Consider the following 23,475-nt stretch of genomic DNA (forward strand, 5'->3'; position numbering starts at 1 on the left):
AATGACTACTCATCTGAATAAAAACCAATTAACAATAATAAATCAGAATTCTATTTTGAAACTACTTCTAACTTTGAATTTTCTGATTAGTACTGGGATCTTAATATCCATGGAAGATCCAAAGCAACCAATAAGTAAAGACTGTAATCCTCCAATGGTAGGCACTGTAAGATAGAATGATGAATTTAAAAGATGTGGGTGTCTGCCCTCATTAATCTCAATTATTTTCTGTTGTTAGAACTTAAGTAAAGATGAAAAAAATAAAATAACTTCATTATCAACTCAACTGGGGGAAAGGAAGAGTGAAGAATTAAGCTTTTACTCAAAAAAAAAATTAGCAGAGAAGCAGTATTTTCATACTTAAAACACAGGGTAAATGAGTAAGTCACTTCAGATACTGTCACCCAAAAACCACCTGGAGACCTTCTAGAGGAAGGTAATGAATCACAATTTTAAAATCACAGATTCAGGAGCACCTGGGTGGTTCACTTGGTAAGTGCCCTCAGTTCAGGTCATGATCTCCGCGTCCTAGGATTCAGCTCCACATCAGGCTCCTTGCTCAGCAGCAAATCTACTTCTCCCTCTCCCGCTTTTTCTGTCCTTCCCTCTAGCTCATTCTCTCTCTCTCTCTCTCACAAATAAATAAAATCTTAAAAAAAAAAAAAATCACAGATTCACAAGAATGAATCTGTCAGTGAAGGGATTCCCTCCGCAAAGAAGCAATTCAGACAATACTTCTACTTTCACCAATGCAATAATACCGACTTCTATTATGTGCCAATAGGGCACTATCTTGGATTCTTTACACACACACACTATCTCAAAACTACATCTTATCCCCTACTTAAAAGCGTGAAGAGGACTAGGTTTGAATATATAATCTATGCTTTGTTTTACACACTGTAGTAAAATGAGGTAAAAGATACATGTACTTGAAAAAAATCATGCAATCCTCACTTTCACACATGATACATATAATATCTCTCATAAGGGCAGCCTGGGTGGCTCAGCGGTTTAGCGCCGCCTTCAGCCCAGGGCATAATTCTGAAGACCCGGGATCTGATATGCACACAACTCCTTCAACAAAAATCAAGGATCAGCAACACACTTCTGGGAAGGGGACCATTACCCTAGTCCCCTGAATGGGTAGCGCACGACTCATTATCACTCCAACATCTCTCCCTAGAAGCTCATGTTTCACCTGGAGGCCAGAGAAGTTTCTTCCTGATGCTGTGTTTTGACTAGGCCAGAGGTAAACAAAGTCTACTAGACCATAATGGTTTTTGGTCTTCGGGAAAGGACCCCCTAATCCATACTACCCAATAAAACATAAAGCTATCATTCAACATTCAGACATTCCACTATGCATAATATTTACGGAATGCTTTCATTATACTTCCTATTTGATATTTTTTAAAAGGTATTAGAACAAAACAAGAACATTAAATCACAAAATCAGGAAAAACTGTAGTCATTTGATTTTTAAATCATTTTCGAAGAGATATTCTATGATTAAACAACCTTAAAGCAGATTTCTCTCAATATAAGCAATTAATGTAGCAATAATCGTTCAAATATCTACCTTCCAGAGATATTGTCTAGAGAAAAAAATCTGTATCAAGACAGACCCACTGCCTAATATAATGAAATCAAGATATATTTGTAGAATTCAGCATTTCTAACTTCACTAATAGAATAGAAAATACACATCATTCAACAACTATCTCAATAGAACCCTACTCATTATCCTGTATTACTGAGAAGAAAAATCCATGAATTACATGGTCCACATCCCAGAAAAATAATTAAATACAACAGAAAGAGCTTAAGACAGTAAATTAACACTAAAACTAAAAAGGTTATAATTGAGGTACCTTTTAGCACTCGTTGACAATTTAGCAGCTGTTTTGCTGGATATTTTTCCTTCCTTTTTCTTGGGCTGAACTTGTTCTCTTTCTGGTTCTTGCTGAACACTTTCACGTTGGTCTCCATCAGAACTTCCTCCACTAGTGCTTGGACTGTCATCAACTCTTTGTGCCTCAGTGGACATGTTAGATCCTGGATTAAAAATGAAAGATCATTTACTGAGTTGTGGGAGGACTACCTCTAGAATAGAAAAATGAGACTTCTAGTATAAGTAAAGCTAATATAAAATGAAGACAGTGGTCATTTACCAATCACCCTTGGGAGCTGCCAAAACTTTTCTCCCAAAATGTACTGAAAAAGAAAGTGAAAACACACAAAATATATACACAATATGTTTGGGCAGCCTGGGTGGCTCAGCGGTTTAGCACCGCCTTCAACCCAGGGCGTGATCCTAGAGACCTGGGATTGAGTGCCACATCAGGCTCCCTGCATGGAGCCTGCTTCTCTCTCTGCCTGTGTCTCTGCCTCTCTCTCTGTGTCTCTCATGAATAAATAAAATATTTTTTTAAAAATGTTCATAGCAACATTATTCATAAAGCCAAAAAGAAGAAACAACTCAAATGTTCACTAACTGATAAATGGGTAAGCCAAATGTGATACAGTCACACAATGGAATATTAATCAGCCATATAAAGGAATGAAGTACAATATGGGCATACTACATACAACACAGATGAACTTTGAAAACATGCTAAGTGAAAGAAGCCAGTCACAAAAGACAACAAATTGTATGATTCCATTTACATGAAATGTCCAAAACAGACAAATTCAAGGACAGAAAAGTCGATTAAGAAGTTACCAGGAACTAGGAATGATGGAGAAATGGGGAAGGACTGCTAATAGGTATGAAGTATCCTTTCCGGGGTGATGAAAATATTCTTAGAAAAGGGTGATGTGTACAATTCTAAATATTCTGAAAACTACAGCTAAAACCCTCCAAACTAGTCAATTTTTATCTTCTGATAACAGCAGAACACAAAAGAACACAGAGGCCCGCATGATTCTAAATAAAAACTGAACCACATGATGGTGTCAGCATTGATCGAGCAATATACCAAGCAACTGTGTTTCACAAGAAATGGAGACTATTGAGAGGCTGAAGGACTCCTTTTTATTTTTTTTTTCCTAGTCTTGGATAAAATATCCCTTACAGAGGCTTTCAAATTCCCTTTGCTCGGAGATCCCTGGGTGTCTCAGAGGTTCAGAACCTGCCTTTGGCCCAGGGTGTGATCCTGGAGTCCTGGGATCGAGTTCCACGTCAGGCTCCGGGCATGGAGCCTGCTTCTGCCTCTGCCTATGTCTCTGTCTCTGTCTCTATTATGAATAAATAAATAAAATCTTTAAAAAAAAAATCCCTTTGCTCTGAGTTCATGCTTCCCAAGCAGCTCTGATTATCAACTCAATTTCTTTAATACCTTGATACATAGTAGCTGCTATAAGCTGTATAGCAAATACAAACAATTCTAGTAAGAGAAAAGGGATATCCCCTCTCTACTGTCATTCCATCATAATCAATTTCTGAGTTTGATTTCTATAAATTTATCCCTTATGACCAAACTAGTTTAGAGTGCACGGACAAATTCAAAACCAAACTGACAAATCAACTGCCCAGCCTCTGAAGGGCCTTGCGCTCACTATGTTACTGCCACCTAATAACCACCTAATAATAAAAGATACCTCAAATAAAGCACTGTTTTTTATTACTATAGTCTAAATATATAGCTAGTTGATGATGAAAATTCATCATCACCGAAGATTTAACTTACAGCTTGCTCTAAATCAAAATGATTTCATAATACAAATCTTTAATGGACTGAAATTTTTATGGTAAGACAAACCAAAGAGCAATGTAAGAAATGAAAGAATCAGGAAGCACAGAGAGGTGAAGAGTCAACAGAAAATACTGAATGCCTTCAATAAGACATCACACAAACACACCACCACCACCCTTCTCAACTCCAAGGGCTCCCATCCCCCATGCCAAACAAAAAGAGGTCTGTACAAGCAGCTCTGAAACACACTGACAGAGAAATCTGACTGCTCTTGTACCTATTCTGTAAATGGAGAGCATCAGTCTCCACAGCTGTGACACCTTTTATGAGCACTAAAGTCACTTAATAGAATACTGAAATTTTATATCAGTATGTTTCACGTCTAGCTCTAACAGTCCTAACATCTTTCTAGCTTTTTTTATATTTTATTTCACTTTAATTCTTACCCTTGGATTTAACATTGATTTTTTTTTCCAGCTTACTTCTTTCAGTTAAAATATATCAGAAGTTTAAAACCTAATAAGTATGTATATATAAGAGCACGTTAGAGCAGATGTGCATGGGAAGTGAGAAAGAGAACAATTCTCAGGGAAAGGTCCTTAGATATTGCAAAATGCTGCTGGCAATACTTCAAGAAATGTGAACTGAGTGAGAATTCATTTTATTTATCCTAAACCAGAAGCAATCCATTATATGACAAAAATATAGAAACCTAAATGAAATAAAATTCTTTTTTTTTACTGAACCTAGAGCTTTAGCTTAATAAAGTATGCCTGGAGTTTCAGTTATATATTACATTACACATAGTATATACATTTATATATACATACATTCGTACAGTTATATGTGTGTGTGTGTATACACACATTCTTCTTCATGTTTTTATTTATGTACCTTTGCATACTAACTATATGCTATGGGCATATAATTATTTGAAAGATTACTCAATGATTCAATCTGAGCCATAATCTGAAACACAAATTTCAAAAGTTGCTTCAGAACACCAGAAAATCAAAACTAGTCCCTCTAGAGAACTATTAAAAAATACTGTTATAAGGCACCTGGCTGACTCAATTCCTAAAGCAGCAACTCTTGATCTCAGGGTTGCAAGTTTGAGCCTCATGTTGGGTGTAGAGATTACTAATTAAAAGAAAAGGTTTAAAAATATCCAAGTAGGGAGAGTAAGTGCTAATAGATACAGACTTTCTTTTTGAGGAGCTGCTGATATTCTAAATTCGGCTAATTGTGATGGTTGCACATCCTTGTAGATATATACTAAGACCATTTAGTATACTATGTATGTTTAAAGGGTGAGTTTTGCAGTATGCGGATTATAGCTCCATAAAGAAGTTATTAAGAAATGGGTTTGGGTCTCTGTGTTTGGCTGACAGAGTTAAGAGAATCGACGAATCAAGAACTGAATGGAGAAGTACTGAATACGTGGATACTAAAAGACAACCAATAGAGGATAAGTATTAGATGAAAACCTCACCTGAAGAAAAATTCTTGAAGTGTAACATAAACATACAACAGTACAGAAATGGTGAGTGCTGGCCAATGAATTGTCATGTACTGAACACACATGTTTTACCAGCATCCAGGCCAAGAAACAGAGCAAGGGCATCTCTCCTGTCACTACTCTAAACTCTTAATACCATCCATCCATGTCTTCACATCTTTGAACTTTATATAAATAAGTCGTTTGGCTTCAGTTTGGCTTCAGTTTGGCTCCTTGCTATAAAAGGATAAACTCATATAGAGTCATAATTTCTATAGTTTCACAATAAAGAAAAAAATTATTTCCACTTTGACCTCAGACACTTTATTTCATCCAAATCTTAATCTACAGGTGATAAATTCATCTAAGACCACTAATAACCTCTACAGAAACTTTTTAAAACAAAGTTTTCGTATTTTTTTCAAATATCAAGAGTAAGGCAAATTTCCAGATTTTGGTTTTTAAATGCCTAATTACAGAGAAAAGTTTTGGAAAAAATTTATTGCACCGCTTAGGTAGCAACTAATTTTTATGAAGAAAAAGCAATCTACAAGCATTTTAATTAGGTATAAGTATAAAATTGGTGTTTCGTCTTTCTGAAGTACAAATGAAGAAAGTCATGAATTAAAACTCTAAAGTTATCCTCTAAATCAGCATTCTAAAATTATCTTTAAGATTAATTCCTAATAAGCGAATTTGATCAAATTACCTAACCTAGCAGGAAGATAAATTCCACAGTTATATAAACATAGGGATACTCTTCAATGATAATTTCAAAGCTAAGAAGACATTTAAACCTAGATTTTGATTTTGAACTCAAAGTAAAGCTTGGTTTCTAAACATAAAATAGGAAGACAGACTTTCCTCAATGTGTTATATTTAGAGTTTAGATACTGTTCCTTCTTCAACACACAAATTTAGCCTGCATTAGCTATGTATTCTATGTATTCTAACTATCAGCAATATAGTAAGTAAATGAAACTCACGTGTTCTATAAAAAATGAAATGATTTGGTTATAAATATAACTGATAATGTAAAAGCAACTATAGTCAGTTCATAAATTCAATTATTGTCCAGATAAGCCTTAAAACTGTATCTCATGGTAATGGTATAAAACTGCAAAAGCAAATGTTCATTTGGGCTTTTACAACAGGAAAATGCTTTAATTCCGTCATTTAATATCTTGTCTTCCTACTCACACTTCTAAACTTTTCCAAAATGTAAAATAAAACACAATTTTTAAGGAAAAGGTGCTATGTTCTGGGGGAGATAAAATGGGGTATGACCTTATATGAAAACACTCCATCATCAGCATCAACCCACATGCAAAACGGTAAAGAGTCAGAGCACCCAAATCGCTGAGACAATTATTTAAATTCCAAGGTCCAGAGTGAATTATCACATATTCAGAAACACACTTTTTAAAGAAACAGGGATTAAAAAAAAAAAAAAAAAAAAAACACCAAGACGAGCTTAAAATCTTTCCAAACCGCTAGCTAATCTGAAGGTAAACCCTGGGACTTCCTTTTGTACTTTTAAATAAAAATATTTGAGTAGACTCTCAAGAATACACAATACAAAACGATGAATCTTTTAAACATGCAAATAGGTCTAACAGCCACCGAGCACAGGATGCTGTCTTTCTAAAGCGGCCTTAATTTCCTTAAGGGAAGATGGATTGGATATTTCTGGTTGGTCGTGGGAAAAAAAAAAAAAAAAAAAAAGCCACAAGAAGCTACGCTTTATCTTCATTAGAAATGGTAAAGGGCAAAAGGATCAAAACATTATGAAAGAAGAGAGGGGGAGAAGTGGAGGGAGGAGGGCAGAGGGAATCCAGTTTCAAACCAGGCCAGTGGGGGCTGCAGAGAAGAGACCAGAGAAAAATGGGCTTCGGCTCCAAACTGTGACAAGCGCTAGGCTTCACAAAAGACCGCCACAACACACACTCCACACCAGGGCACACACACACACCCCGCCGGGTCTTCTCCGGGAGGCCCACGCGGGTGCGGCGGCGGCGGGGGAGCCAGACCCGGCACTCGCCAGCAGAGACACCATGTGCAGCAATTATGCAATTAGGGAAAATAGCAAAAGATCAAGCCGGGCACTTTCCACCGTGACATTTATCCAGTACTTTTGCAAAGACTTAGTTCCAGGATGCGGCTGGGAGAGGAAAGGGGCTGGGAGGGTGGCGAGGGATGGGGAACCGAGAACGGAAGGGGGTAGAAGATGGGCAGGCAGGGCCGGCGGGGGGGGGGGGGGGGAGTGGGGGAGGGAGAGGACTAGGAAGGGGGAGGGGTGGAAAGGGCGAGAAACCGGGGCAAGGAGGCTCGCGGGAGGGGGCGCGGGGAGCGGGGCACGCCGGGGAACGGAGGCGAGAACTAGAGCGCAAGCGGTAAGCAAAGCTCTGCGACGTGGAGGCGAGGCTGGGGGGGGGGGACGCCCGCGAGAGGGGGGACGCCGGGGGGGGGGAGCACCGGCGAGGCCCGGGCGAGTACCTGAGGGAGGGGCGTCCGCGCAGGTCGCGGGCTCCAGCCCGAGCGCGCGGAGAGAGGGCTGCGGGGGCGAGGGGGGGAGGGGGCGCTGGGAGGCCCCGAGGACGGGGTGTCCCCGCAGACGGTCTAGTCACCACGCACCCGGCAGCCCGGCCACGCCTGTCCCCGCCGCGCTCGCGCCCGCCCGGACTCACCCTCAGCGCCGCTGCCGCCGCCCGCGGCCGTTCCAGCTCCGGCTCCCAAGGCTGCTGCCCGCGGCTGCCGCTGTGGCCGCCCCTGAGTCCTGGAAAGTGAAGCCACCGCCTCCGTGAGACGCCGCCGCCGCCGCCGCCGCCGCCCGGCCGTCCGCGCGCGCGCCCGCCAGTGCGCGTGCCCGCGCGCCCGCCCGCGAGAGACCGCGAGAGCGCGAGCCCCACGTCGGCCGTGCGGCGCCGCGCGCCTCCCTGCGCCCCAAGCCCGCTCCGCCCCGCCCCCTCCCGGCGCGTGGCCGCGAGGGGGCGGGGGCAGGAGGGCGCGCGCGCGGGGGGCGGGGGCGGGGGCGGGCCGCCCGGCCGGCCTGGCCAGGGGTGGGGGAGGCGGCGCGGGAAAGTAAAGTGACAGCTGAGTCCCGCGAGTGAGCGGCGGGCGGGCGGGGGCGGGGGCGGGGGCGGGGGCGAGGGCGAGGGCGAGGGCCGTCCCACGGGGAAGGACCGGCGGAGCCGGGCGAGGACAGGGAAACAGAGGCTGACGAGGCGACGTGAGGGGAAGGGACGCGGGGACCTTGACGGGAGCGCGCATTAAAGGGAAATGCTGGCTTGGGGGTGGGAGTCGCCCAAAGACGAGACTGGGTGCGGCTCCTGGCGCCCCTGCTCTGCAGCCCTGGGCTTCGCGCCTGCCGAGGACTCCGCGGAGCGCGCCTCGGGGACTGGCCCTGGGGACACGCTGGCCCGAACTCGACGCGCGGTGCCCGCATGCACCCGGGATGGGACACCTTCGCGCTAGCCTGGAAAGTTCGCAGACGCTGACCCCGACTCCCCTGCACTGCAACACCAAGATTCTTCTGCTTTTTTGGCTGCCCCTGGCCTGGAACTTGCGCGGGTAGCCAGGAGCTCCAGGCCATGTAGCCCCGGGGTATTGGGGAGAGGTGAAAGGAGGAGAAGCTACCGGGGCCGCCAGGACCTGCCTTAAAGCCCCACCAAAGGCAACGGGAACAGTGGCGATGCTGTGGGTGACATTACGTTCCCCTGTAATCTTCACCCCAAATAACCATTAAAACAAAACAAAACGGGGCAGCCCCGGTGGCCCAGCGGTTTGGCGCCCCTTCGGCCCAGGGCCTAATCCTGGAGGCCCCCGGATCGAGTCCCGCGTCGGGCTCCCCGCATGGAGCCTGCTTCTCCTTCTGCCTGTGTCTCTGCCCCCCACCCCACCCCACCAGGAATAAATAAATAAACAAAACAAAACAAAACAAAAAACCTATGCCTGCTAAGCAAGCTCAGCTTCTCCAGAATTTCCCCCCACCTCCACCCTTAGCTCCTCTTACCAAATGATTGCTGTTACTCCTCCTAGAACACCCCTATATAGGGAATGTCACTTTTTGTGGCAAAAGTATCCAGCCTACAAAAGGCTGAAGATAGCCCCCAGAAAGTCCCCTGCAACTCAGGAAGCCTGAAGAAATCCGTGCAGTGAGACCCCAGAGGACAGAAGCAAGTCGAGATTCATACATATGTCCAGAACTGAAAATTTTTTTTATCAAATGCCTTTTGAGGAATATTACTTTATAACATCCCTGAAAATTGGCAAAGACAGGTATTGGCTTCCAGCCTCCATAAATAACCATTGAGTAAAAAGTGGGTGTATTCTTGGGTATTGTTTCTATGCATCACTCAAGAATATCAACAGGACCCATTACCCTTAAATTCAAAAACATGTATTGGAGGATTATAAATTAGCATGTGATCATCGGTTAGATAGCCACCTATACCTCTCACATGAAGCAATATTTTATGCATGTAATACTGAAAATTTGCTTTTTAATATTAGTATATGACCAAAATAGAACATTGCATAGATTCCTTAAATGTCTGCATAACCTATTTTATCTCATTAAATCTTCATACTTTGACATTTTCATTTTCCTGATTGTGTTTTGTAATGGTTTGGTGAGGATAGTTAACAGAATCCCTGTTTTCTAGGTGTCTATGCTTTTCTACAATGGATTACTCTTTATTCTCGGATATATATTAGATGGGTTTCATTTATTTATAATGAATATTTCATAACAAAGTATCCTTCTGTAACAGAAAGTATCAAAGTTGGTTTTTAGTCCTGGTCATTGGCAACTGGTGGCTAGGAATGCAGTAATGACAATTTCCAATTTAGTGAAAGAATTGGGAAAGTTTTCACTGCCTAACTGCTGAAACTATGATTGCTGTAGCATTTCATTTATCTGTAGATGTTTTAACTGCTGTGTATTATTTACTGAATTTAAGAAATTGAGGACATAATACAAATTAGAATTGGAATAGAAAAGGAGTATCTGTTGAGTACTAGGCATTGCCTACTTGGTTAGAATATGACATTAAGTAAAAGAGAAAAATCCAGGGATCCCTGGGTGGCTCAGCAGTTCAGTGCCTGCCTTTGGCTCAGGGCGTGATCCTCAAGTCCCAGGATGGGCTCAGGGCGTGATCCTCAAGTCCCAGGATGGGCTCAGGGCGTGATCCTCAAGTCCCAGGATCGAGTTCCAGAATCGAGTCCCAGGATCAAGTCCCACACTGGGCTCCCTGCATGGAGCCTGCTTCTTCCTCTGCCTGTGTCTCTGCCCCTCTGTGTCTCTCATGAGTAAATAAATAAAATCTTAAAAAAAAAGAAATCCCTCTCCTCACAGAGCTTCCGTATTTCTGACCTTTCTTTGTTTTACAAGCTACATCCAGTTCATCAGCAAACTGTCAATTCTGCCTTCAAAAATATATCCTGAATGTATCCCCTTCTTCCTACCTCCTTCCCTACAGCTCATACCCTAGTCCAAGCTGCCATCATCTCTCAACTATAGTCTCCTACCTGATCTTGCTACTTCCTTTACCTACTATCCCTCCATTCCCCCACCATCCCAACACACAATAGTCTAAGTTGTCCTTTAAAATATAGGTCTTCCTCTTCTCAAAACCTTCCGTGGCTTCCCATCCTAGAGTAATACCCAAAATTCTTACAATGGCTGCATGGCCCGTAATCTACCCCCCCCCCACCCTCAACCAAGACCCCTCTGACCTCACATTGTAAAAATTCACCCCCTTCTCATTTCCCTCCAGCCACACTAGCCACCTTGCTATTATGGAACACACCAAACATTTCTGTAAATACTTATGACTTAACAATTTCCCATCTCTAGAACATTCTTCCCTTTACCTCTCTCCCCCAGCACTTGCTATAACCCTTACTCTGCTTTACTTTTTTCATGACCATCATAATAAATCTAAAATAATATATTTTTTACTTGTTTGTTTTAGTCTTCTGTTTCTCCCCTGCTCTTCCCACCCTCCCTCCTCTACATACAAGTACCTTGGGAACAAGGATTTTGTTGGTTGAGGTTCATTGCTATATGTATATCCAATAAATATTGGTGCAGTGAATGAAACTGACCTCTTTCTGTTAATGACATTGTTTCAATTTCTTCAATAAGAATTAGTGCTTAGTGTGTTCTTGATTTGTACCAGGCAAAGTTTAAGCACTTTACATATACTAGCTCACAAATACCCCATAAGGTTGGTTTCGTTCAATCAACCCCACTACATAGATGAGAACACTGAAGTGCAGAGAGATTAAGTCACTTTCCCACAGTCATACAGCTAGTGAGTAGCAGAGCTGGGATTTGAAATCAGCAGTTTGGCTCTCGAGTTGATGAAATTCAGGACACATTAACTTGAGCCCAGTGTTACAAACAGATCTCTCCTGATGTTCTCAAGTCCTCTCCCCTAAGATTCAAACTTGGTATCCATAACAAATAGCTTACCCAACTTGTATTTCCTGCTCTGGTCCATCAATCCATCATCATGAACTCACTCCTTCCCTACACTTCTTGTTTCTGAGCATTAATATATAGCCTACATTTCCCCCCCTAGAATTGGCAAATAGGAATTTTTTTAGGGCCCCTTCTTATAACTTTTGTTACGGACAACTTCATGAGTAGGTAGAGTCACAGTTAGTTTTCTACCATGACTAGAGGTGTGCTAGAAAAGACCTCTCAGAGGGTAACTGGACTGGATTTCAGCAAAATGCATCATACTAGTAGAGCTGCTTCTTGTTTAGGCTGCTCCCATTCTTGTTAGGCACCCAATTGTCAAGGATTGTTAAATATTTGGATTATACTCCCTGGAGGAAATATCATTATTAGTTTAAGTTTACCAAAGATTAGGACCCTGTGAGAATGCAATGAAAGACAACAATCTTTTGCTTACAGTCTGTCTTGAAAGGAGCTATAGGGCACTCTGTGGTCACTCTGAATGTCTTGGATACTTAAGAGGAAAAACACTGATGTGGGAAAATTGAAGCTCTGTTAGAACTGAGACTCTAGGACCCCATTACTAAGTACTAACAGAAGCATGTGCCAGGTGTTTAAAAAATGTTTGATGCAACAGATGGTTACAGGAGGGACAGAAGGTGAGAGGAAGGGTAAAAAAAAGTGATGGGAATTAAGAGCACACTATCATGATGAGCACTGAGTAATATATAGAATTATTGAATCACTATATCATACACCTGAAACTAATATAACATTGTCTGTTAACTATACTGGAATTAACATTTAAAACTTAATTAAAAAAAAAAAAGTTTGTTGAATGAGTAACTAAATGAATTCCTAATAGGTAATGGAAGAGTACTGAGGACAAATGCCACCTGGGCTGCCATGTACCAATTGTATATATTTCACATTGCAAAGCATCAGTTTTGCAATGTGCAAAGAGTAGGCACCCCCTAAATGTTGACCAAATGAATGAATATACTTGCTTTTCAACTGCCATTACATCATTCACATAAACTAAGATGCAAACACAGAAGTCTGGCTGCTCCTCCCACCCTGGTCCCTGCCCAAGTATGGTAGTCAGCCTCTAAGTTGGCCCCAGTGATCCCTGCCCCTGGTATTCACACGTTGTGTAGTTCCCTCCTGCATCATACTAGGGCTGGCTAATAAATGATAAGAAGTGATAGTATCTCACTTCTGAGATTACTTTATAAAAGATATTGGGACTTCCATCTTATTGGTTCTCTCATTCTCATAATTCACTCTGGGGGAAGCAGGCTGACATGTTGGAAATAGCCCTATGGAGTGGCCTATGTGGCTAGAAAGTGAGGTCTCCTACTGACACGCACATGAGCGAACTCAGGAGGAGATTCCCCCACCTTAGTCAAGCCTTCAGATGCTGCAACCTTCCTCAAGGTAGGTGGTGCAAACTCATGAAAGACCCTGAGATAGAAATATCCAGCTAAACCACTCTTGAACCTTGAGATAATAATGTTTGTTTTGTTTTAGCCACTAAGTTTTGAGGATAATTTCTCAAGCAGCAATAGATAATTAATCCACATGTTCTCTGCTGTCTGATAATGATGCTCCCTACTCAAGTCCTCTACGTACCAAGGATGCCACTGCTGTGGTAGTTTCTGCAGGGCAAGGAGTCCCACTCACTGCTGAAATGGACTATTACTTCCAACTTCCCAGAAATACAGTGGGGTTTAAGTAGGTGCTGAAATATGGATAAAGGGTATCAAGAAAGAGCATAGTCCAGGAATGGAAAAAAGGAAAGTTGGTTCAGAGGAGCCATCTTTAGACACCGTAGGAGTAAGATAGAAAGAGTCTGCTCTGAAACAGTCTACCATCAGAACAAAGGAAAGAATAATGATATCTAAGAGTCAGGGATTTGTTGAGCAATGTGATTATAGATAAGGTTCTCTTTGTTAAAGTTATCACACTGCTATTAGTACAGTAAGTAAAAAATATTTGAAACTTAGCAAAGCCTCTGAAGGAGACAAAGACAGAACAAAAGAAAGCCTTGCCCTGATTCTGCCTTTCTTATGCAGTACAGAGATGCTTTGGAAGTGGGCTGTCTGGATTCATGACCCTGGCTCCACTTCTTCCTTGCTGTGATCATGGACAAGGTCCTTATGATCTCATTGGCTCAGATCCTTGTCTACTAATGGGGCTTATTTTAATAGCTGATACTTACATCAGGTAAGAGAGAAGATTAAATGAATTAAGACATAAAGCAACTTAAATGGAGCTTGAAACAAAACAACTGTCATACAAGTATGAGCTACTAGTCTTTCTACTACTGCTTTGTTAAGGTCATGTCACCCTCAAGTCTAAGAGGTCTTCAGTTTGCCCCTTTTTCTTTTTTTTTTTTTTCTTGCTAAGAGTCTCCCTGCATCCTATACTGCTTAAAAGCCTATGCCCCCGGAGGGCACCTGGGTGACTCAGTGGTTGAGCATCTTCCTTTGGCTTAGGTCGTGATCCCGGAGTCCTGGGATCAAGTCCCACCCTCAGGCTTCTTGTAGGGAGCCTGCTTCTCCCTCTCTTCATATGTCTCTGCCTCTCTCTCTGTTCTCTCATGAATAAATGGGTAAAATCTTAAAAAAAAAAAAAAAAAAAAAGCCTATGCCCCCTAGGTTGCCCTAAACTGCTTAGGGGCAGAGACCATGCTTAGAATAAAGAGTAGGCACCCCCTAAATGTTGGTCAAATGAATGAATATAACTGCTTTTTTAACCACCATTTCCCCCAAATTATGGAATTTGGGGAGGTAGATGTAATTGTTCCATGTCATTCATTTTAACAGCCTTTCAAAGAATGCATAAGCTCTTTACTATTTCTTTTACATTCAGAAAATATATTAATGAATATTTTCCAGAGCTTTATGAACCCTCTGGCCCTCTCTGCACATTCCATGAAGAAAAACTGTGAAATCTCTTTATATATGGCCCAAATGAAGAAAAGATATAATTTGCCGTCTTTTCCTTATTGCTTTCATTTTCGTCTATAGTCATCTTGGTATTCCTTTGTCTACTTGGAAATGCACAGTTTTTTAAATAACACCCCTATCAAGATACAACTCACAGGCTATTCACCATTTAAAATGCGCAATGACAGTTTTTTTGGTATATTCACATATTCATGGGAGGACACAATTCTTGTGAATGGAAAAGAATAGATTCTTCCACTCCTTTCACTTTCTGTCTATTCTGTTATATTTTTCTACTGACCAGGACTTACTATAAGTACCCTGCAGGCAAACAATTTCCTTGGGCTCTCTGGGATTAATATTCAAACCAAGGTAGTATCATGAGAGAAGCCAAGTGTCAGGGCCGCCAATTGGTCATTTCTCTTACTAGCATGCTATGTCTCGGAACACTGGCTTTCCCCCATATCAGCTGAGTTTTCCAGAAAACTGACATCAAGAGGTGTAGTTAAGAATGCAAGAGGCTTACCTGTTTAATCTGTGAAAGAAATAGGGGAAAATAACAGAAGTAGGCAATGATATTCTTCAGCTACTATGCAGGTTTGTTTGACACCTGTGAAAGGAGAAAAGAAGGAGAGAAGATTGAGTAGAAAGAGCCTCAGACTGCAGTGCAGCTCTAGGGAAAACCTAGAGGCCAGCCTAACAAAACTCCAGCACAAACGCTGCCTGCAAAGCAGTTCCACATTGGGCAGAAATGGCCGGATCCTGATGCTTTCATCATGCTTAGTCATTTGCTAAGATTGCCCAGGAAGAGCGTGTCCTTGGCTCAATAGGTAAGATGAGTCCTAAAGGCCACTTATAGGCTGGAAGCTGTCAGCTAACTAAACTCCTTGCATCTGATAGGTAAGTCTTTCTTAAAGAGAGATCCAAGCCATGTATCTCCATAGCTGCAGACTTGCTTTGCACACATTCAAGAATATAGTTTTATACTAGACTTCTGTTTGTCCACCTGCCTTGGACTTGCTAACTTGGATGACCTCCTTCACTTGTGCTATGGCTCACCATCTCCACTTTAACCCAGGTTGGAAGCTTTGGGCTTTTGAGTATAGCTGATACAATGCCCCTGGTTCTTCCATTTGCATTTGTTTAATAGTTGCTATATTCAATCTTGTGGTGTGCTCAACATGCATTAGACTGGCCTCAAGAATCAAAACAAATACCTGAGTTCCTTGGAGATTTGTGAATAGAGTGAATAGAGAATTGGCTTTCTTATTAAATCCCATCATTCCTCTCTAATTTTTTTTAAAGATTTTAATTTATTTATTCATGAGAGACACAGGGAGAGAGGCAGAGACATAGGCAGAGGGAGAAGCAGGCTCCCTGCAGGGAGCCAGATGCAGGACTCGATGCCAGGATCCTGGGATCACGGCCTGAGCCAAAGGCAGATACTTAACCACTGGGCCACCCAGGTGCCCCTCCTCTCCTTTTAAAGGTAAGAGAAAGGGCCCCACCAAAGGATGCTCTGAAGAATACATAAGAATTCAAAGAGTTGGCTTCTTTTGTACCCCTCTCCCACCCAAAGTTGTTCCAAACTGCATTCCTAAGGAATTAGGTGCCACTGAGGAAGGTTCAGATGGCAGAGCTAAATAGAGTTATCTTTCCACTTGTTCAGAGTAAAGGGCAAACATATGCTGTCTCCTCTATCTACCCTCAGCCTAACTTTGCCAAGGACATTCACAACAAGCTGCTTCTTAACTCATGAATTAGAGAATATCAATTGATACACATGGTGTGTGTGTAAATATCTTTATATAGTGTATACATAATTTATTCTTAGTTTGACTCTCAAAATGTATAATTAGCATTGAATGAGTAATAAAAAGTGTTTTGCAAATACTTCCAGCAAGCTGCTGGGTATTTTTTCCTGATATATAGGCTAGGCTTTCATCAGTGCAATCTTGTGGAGGATGACCAATTGCATTGTTACCACCAAATTACATAAGTACTTCTTTCGGTTACACTAGTGTATAAACCTCATCTTGAATTTTTTTTAATTCACTTAAAATTTTTAATTAAGCCATCCACACCACATTCTTTTTTTCCCTTCCTGTTCTATGAAATCTTTTTTCATCTGTTATCTTTATTTTCCCCATTTTTTGTTCTCACTCCTCAATCATGGAATCTTGTAGGGTAGGGGCAGATAATGAAAGGGAAGAAGATAACGTATGCCTTTGGGGAGGGGATATTTAAATGAGGGACCAAGGAGTGTCCTGAGAAGAATAGACCGAAAGAAAGAAGATTGGAGACCTAAAATATTTACTTAAGGACAATGAACGCATCACTTTGGATAAAAGCGATTGTAAGCAAGACATAAAATCTGTCGCTCCTTGATTATTCCAGCTCAAGCTCCTGTAGACTGTTAGTTGAGTCCAAGGTGGGGAAAATACCCATGACTAAGAACTAAAAAGCTATTTATTTGCCAATAAAATACATTTGACATTATGGAGTTCTGGATTGCCAACAACTGCACAGTATAATGCAACAAAGGGAGGCAATCAGCCATTGCCATGTTGAGGGAGTTGACAGTACAGTGGCAGTGGAAAGGTGTGGGAACCAGCAGTTCGGTGGCTCTGCCACAGAGGTGCAAGTCTGGCCCAGGAAGGCATTGGCAGGAAAGAAAGGACTGTGTTACAAGCACATGTGGAGGACACCTGGTGACTCCCAGAGGAGATGGTACCGGGGACTCTGAAAGGAGTTCAAACCTCTTGGCAATAGTGGAAAGGATTTGGCAGGATGTCTAACTCAACTACTATCCGATTTAGAGATTTAGAACTCTTTCAAAATGATGTTCTTGAAGATCTCCAGTGATGAAATCTTCAAAAAGTTTACACTTCCCCAAAAAGTGACTCCCTCTTTGGGACAGTTTTGATCTTCTTAACCTCCCACATTCCCCCCTGATCCTTTTCCCATTATGCTTTTGGGGCATCCAATAATACCAACAGCTCTTTTACAAGAAAGCTTTTTTCATTATTTAAAAATGTCTAACATGCCCTGTGAGTTGTCTCCTCCCTCAAGTAAACTTCCCCCTTTTCTTCCTTTGTCCCTCATCCAGCACAGATTAGTGTTCCCTCCCCCATTTAAATCATTCTCTTCTAAATGCACTTGGATTTGTCTATGTTTCTCTTAAAATATAGTATCAGGAACTGAACACAATATTCTAGGAGGAGTCAGCTTAGCCAAGAAAAGAAGGAAGCTGTATGTCACCTGCTATCTCCAGCCAGGGAACCTCTGATTCTGAACTCCTAAATGTAATATAAATTCCCACGCTGCATGGAGATACTGCTTTTTAACTAAACATTATATTAGGGTCAAACGAATAAAAAAAAATTTTTTTTCAGGAGACTCACAGCTTAGGAAATAATCCTGGCATAGCTATTCAGCACATTCTAAATCTTTCTCTCTCAAATTAGTGTACACCCACCATTTCTCAGGCCTCTAGAAAATAAGGTTGTCAGCATTTAAGAATAAATTTGCCTCTTCCAGAAACTCTTGGTTTTCTAGAGATGTGGTTTTTGGGGGGAAAAAATGAAGGTATTGATTACAGGTCAGAATTATATACTTTTATCCCAATAATAGGGGAATTTACCCCCATAGAAGTTAGGTTAGTTTTTCAATTGCTCTTGAGATTATATTATGCTTTCATTTTGATAGTAAAAACTACAAATGGATTTCTTTTGGAAATTGTCAACTTTGGCTTCATCTACAGAGCACACAACAACAAATTATTAATATTTTCTTTTCAATCAGAATTTACTTTTACTTTTATTTACTTTTTTTATGCAAGAAAACTTTGTTAAATAAATACATTTACATTTATATCTAGAATATTTTCTGATAGAGACATGAATAATAATTAATCCAAACATGGTTGACTACACAATACAACTTCATTACATTTATACTATTAATGGTTTGTTTACTAAACTTTTCTTCCTTTCTGCCACAAATTCAACATTCCCAACATTTTATGTTTTTATTTCTTTTTTTAAAAATATTTTATTTATTTATTCATAGAGAGACACAGAGAGAGAGAGAGAGAGAGAGAGAGAGGGAGAGGCAGAGACACAGGCAGAGGGAGAAGCAGGCTCCATGCAGGGAGCTCGATGTGGGACTTGATCCCGGGTCTCCAGGATCACACCCCGGGCTGCAGGCAGCGCTAAACCGCTGCGCCACCGGAGCTGCCCTGTTTTTATTTCTAATAGCTGAGTTATATATAAACATGCTCTTGTCATGTTGTGTTTTTTTTTTTAATTTTTTTAAAAAATATTTTGTTTATTTATTCATGAGAGACACAGAGAGAGAGAAGCAGAGACACAGACAGATGGAGAAGCAGGCTCCATGCAGGGAGACTGACGTGGGACTCGATTCAATTCAACTTCACCTCTTCATAGGGGAGTGACAAGTTTCTAGAAGGTTTTATGAGACTAGAGAGATTACTGCAGTTATTTTTGGAAAATATAGTCTTCTACAGATACATCAACTCCTTAGCTTGGAATCCCCTTTCTTTGGTTGTTCTCTATGAAGCCCAGCACATCCTCAGTGTTCTGCTTAGACATCACTCGCTTTTACTGTGTCACGTGTATGACTCATATATTTGTCTATTATTTCTCTTTATCCAATACACTTGTTGATATCTAACTTGTCATTATACTATGAGCTCCTCAAGAGCCAGTACTGCAAACACTACTAGCTCACTGTCAATCATCATATAGGTGACAAAGGTTTGATGGTGCTGAAGCAACCTTTCACTCCCATAGATGTTACTCCCAACCCACAGTTGAGTTCGGCCCATAGAGCCAGCTCAGTAAGGCCCCTGATCTCAGGCCACTGATTTACAGCTTTGCTACTCAAAGTGTGGTCCACAGACCAGCAGCAGCAGAGCCTTACCTGGAAACTTGTTAGAAATGCAGACCATCACACCTTATCTGAGACCTACTAAATCTACATTGTAACAAGATCCTAGTGACTTGTTTGCATATGAAAGTTCCGAGAAGCATTGTTTTAAAGAACAGCTCTGGTCCACTTCTGAATAAGTCAATGCAGCCAAGGGAGTGTGTCCATCTGGACCCCATGCCTCTGCTTCTAGGCTATGCTTCTAGTAAACAGAACTGTGGAATTATCTGCCCAAATGGCTCTTTCTGAAAGGGCACTGTATTTCTGTCATGTACCTCCCCTCTCCCTCCTGCCTGTAAAGCCCCTCATGGTATAAGGTAGACCCCGGGAGGCAGGCTGTGGCTGGGACTTCCCATTTGTACCTTTTGCCTTGGGCCCCAATAATAGTTAGAAGTAAGCTAGCAAGGATAATCATTTTTCCAGCCTTGCTGGTGGGATTTTGATAGGGATTACATTGAATTTATAGTTCAATATGAGGAGAGTGGCCATCTTGACAATACTTAGCCTCCCAGTCCAGGATCATGACATGTCTTTCCATTTACTTAGGTCTTCTTCAATTTTTTTCAATGATGTTTCCTAGTTTTCAGCATGCAAGTCTTATATTTCTTCCATTAAATTTATTCCTAAGTATTTTATTCTCTTTGTTGTTTTTGTGAGGGAATCATTCTTTTAATTTCTGATTTTTTATTGTTAGTATATATATATATATATATATATATAGACATATATATATATGGTTAACATATATGTATATTGTTTTTTTTTTTTTTTTTGTATATTGTTTTTGTAAGCTTGCTAAAGTTCTTTATTACTTCTGGAAATTTTTTTGTGGATTCCTTTGGATTTCCATATAGGATCATGTCATCTGTGATTAAAGGCAGTTTTACTTCCTTTTTTTCCCTTCTAGTTGCCCTTAATTTAAAAAGAATTTTTTTTTTTTTATTGCACTAGCTGTAGAATCTCCAGTGTGAAGTTGAATAAAATTGGTGAAAGCAGACATCTTTGCCTTGTTCCTAATCTTAGAAGGAAAGCATTCAATATTTCAGGCATTAAGTATGATGTTAGCTGTGGGTTTTTTATAGATGCCCTTTATCAGGTTGAGGAAGTTATCTTCTATTCTTAGTTTGAGAGTTTTTATTATCAATAAATGTTGGATTTTTTCAAACGCTTTTTCTGTGTCTATTGAAATGATCATGTGTTTTTTCTGCATCTTTTGAGATGATCCTGTGGTTTTTGTCTTTTATTCTATTAATCGACTACATTTTCATTTTTTCTTTTTCATTTATGTACTTTCAGGAATTTTTAGGGCTTCCTGAAGTTCAAAGCCAAAAGTTGTTAAGTTTCACTTCTTCCATTTGTCTTGGAGGCAACTAATTTTCTTCCTTGAAATAAAATAATCTGTTTGTCAAGTGTTACTCCTACTGGGATGAGTCTAGTTTCTCTTCCTTCTTTTGGGTTTTAAGTCATCTCAGGATTTTGTTGAAATACTCTAAAATGAATTAGTCTTCCAAGGAGCAAATGGGTATAAATTTATATAAAATTTAAACCTACTCAGGTAAAACCTACCCTCTCGGTCATTGCTTTTGCAAATCACTTGAGAGCCAGAGGAAAATAAGTCTCCAGATACTGCTTATCTAGAAAAAGTTGTAGAAACAGAATTGAGGACTGGAGGAGAGAGATGATGTATAGACAAAGATTCTGCAAAGAATCTTGTTTGAGTGAGCACTTAAATTAACAAAACCCTACCCTTTACCACTATGTCTGATACCTACCATCAAAATTGGTCTTTGGAAAAAAAAAAAAATCAGTCTTTGAGTCCAGTATCAGAAGTATTGTGTGTGTGATAAGATAAATAACCTATTTTAAATGGGCAAAAGAGAGATGCCCGGGTGGCTCAGTGGTTGAGCATCTGCTTTCTGCTCAGGGCATGATCCCAGGGTCAAGGATGGAGTCCTGTGTCAGGCTCCTTGTGGGGAGCCTGCTTCTCTCTCTCTGCTTGTGTCTCTGCCTCTCAATCTCTCTCTGTCTCTCATGAATAAATAAATAAAATCTTTAAAAAAATGGGCAAAAGATTTTAATAGGAAGTTTAGAAAAAAACCTGTATGAGTGGGACTAAAAAACATGTGAAAAGGTGCTCATCATCATTAGTCATCAGAGAAATGCAAACTAAAATCACAATGAGATATCACTACACACCTTAACAGATGGCTAAAAGTGAAAAGGTTGACAATACCAAGTGTACATGAAGATGTGGGAAAAACTGGAACTCTGTTGTTTTCAATATGCTGGTAGCAATGTAGAATAATATGGTCACTTTATTTTTATTTTATTTTATTGTATTTTAATTCCAGTATAGTTAACACACTGTTATATTAGTTTCAGGTGTATAATATAGTGATTCAATAACTTATACCATCACTGTTGACAACTGATTGGCAGTTTTTTATAAAGCCAAATGTAAACTTACCATATGACACATATATTCTGCTCCAAAGTATTTACTCAAGAGAAATCACAATCTATGTCCAAGAAAGAATTGTATACAATGGTATTAGCAGCTTTGCTCATAATAATTCTAACATGGAAATAACCCAAACGTCCATCCACATGAGAATGGATTAAAAAAAAAGGTATATCCATCCATACAACAACATGAATGGACCTCAGAAGCATTTTGCTGACAGAGAAAAAGTCAGACACAAAAAGTACCCACTGTATGATTCTATCTATATGAACCTTGAGCAGGTAAAACTCATCTCCAATGATGCAAAGCAGATCAGTGGGTGCCTGGGGCTGGGAGGTCAGGTGTAGGATGAGATTAACTGCAAAGGGGCAGGAGAATATCTTAGGGTGAGGGGTAGTGTTATATAGTGTGAGCATGGAGATATTTGCACAGGTGTATATTGATTATTAAAACCCTTTTCACTGTGCACTTAAGATAGCTGACTTTTATTCTACTTCAGAAAAAGTTGATCTAAAAAGAAAAACTATATACATAGTGAAGAATATTGAAATAGAAACTTTTCTTGAAGATTGATTTATTGTTTCATTCATTTAGAAGACAGAACAATTTTTTTTAAAGATTTTATTTATTTATTCATGAGAGATACACAGAGAGAGGAGGAGACATAGGCAGAGGGCTCCCTGTTAGGAGCCTAATGCGGAACTTGATTCCAAGACCCCATCATGACCTGAGCCAAAGGCAGACGCTCAACCACTGAGCCACCCAGGTGCCCAAAGCAGAACAGTTTTTATGGGAAGAAGATATGGTTCCTGAGACACACTGTTCCAGAAGGAAGTTTGAGTGACCTGCTACTTTGGTGAAATCCTTCAGGTGACTGATGGCTGCAAGGAAAGGGATCCTGGGGAGTAGGGGATGGATAGGAATGGAGGGAGGCTAGAATAGACTTCCTGCTGCATAACTGTCTAGATGCTCTCTGGTACAAAGCCATTCACTCTTTGTTACATTTCTACTAGAATTATTTTGTCTTTAGTTTTTCAATTTGTTGAATGTCACTCTCCTAAAAGGAGTGACAAAGAATTTCAGGAGAAAATAGAACAGTTGAGTGGGATAGGGTGAGGGACTGGAAACATTCAGACAAAGACTGCTTAATTATGTTGTAAATAATTTACTGCTGAGAAAGAAGAATGACAAAGCCCTTAAAGAAGCAAGGAGGAGTGGGCTGGGGTGTTCCAGAGGCCAGGGAAGCTTGTGTACTCCTTTGACTTAATCTTGCATTATTTTTCTTCTTTACTGCTGTCAGACAGCTCTTGGAAGGTCTGTATGCTCATTTATTTAATTTAGCATTTAAGTCCCATGTAACAAGCTGTACCCATGATTTTCAAACATAAATGTGTACAAGACTCTTGTGGGGAAATGCAGGTTCCTGAGCCCCATCCCTGAGACTCTGC

The 23,475-nt window shown here is 40.7% G+C and overlaps 1 protein-coding gene and 1 long non-coding RNA gene across 8 annotated transcripts in view; one reads left to right on the plus strand and one right to left on the minus strand.

The window, feature by feature from the left end:
* UBE2E2 (ubiquitin conjugating enzyme E2 E2) overlaps positions 1-23,475 on the minus strand; it is a 528,260-nt gene that overhangs the window by 418,734 nt on the left and 86,051 nt on the right. For 3 of the 7 annotated variants that reach the window (XM_038570715.1, XM_038570718.1, XM_038570716.1), the window contains exons 2-3: positions 15,140-15,223; positions 1,875-2,058 (exon numbers count right to left, since the gene is read on the minus strand). In XM_038570715.1, the coding sequence (XP_038426643.1) occupies positions 1,875-2,050 (176 nt within the window). In that variant the 5' untranslated portion in view covers positions 2,051-2,058; positions 15,140-15,223. Of the gene's footprint in view, positions 1-1,874; positions 2,059-7,692; positions 7,806-7,883; positions 8,033-15,139; positions 15,224-23,475 lie in introns of those variants that run through there. The other 4 variants (XM_038570721.1, XM_038570714.1, XM_038570720.1 and 1 more) reach the window with 3 other exon arrangements.
* Positions 7,524-23,475, plus strand: part of LOC119877432 — a 34,235-nt gene continuing 18,283 nt past the window's right edge. The window contains exon 1 of the long non-coding RNA XR_005376960.1: positions 7,524-7,589. This is a non-coding gene — a long non-coding RNA (uncharacterized LOC119877432). The remainder of the gene's footprint in view (positions 7,590-23,475) is intronic.

This window comes from Canis lupus, chromosome 23 (assembly GCF_011100685.1).
Source record: "Canis lupus familiaris isolate Mischka breed German Shepherd chromosome 23, alternate assembly UU_Cfam_GSD_1.0, whole genome shotgun sequence".
Lineage (NCBI taxonomy): Eukaryota > Metazoa > Chordata > Mammalia > Carnivora > Canidae > Canis > Canis lupus.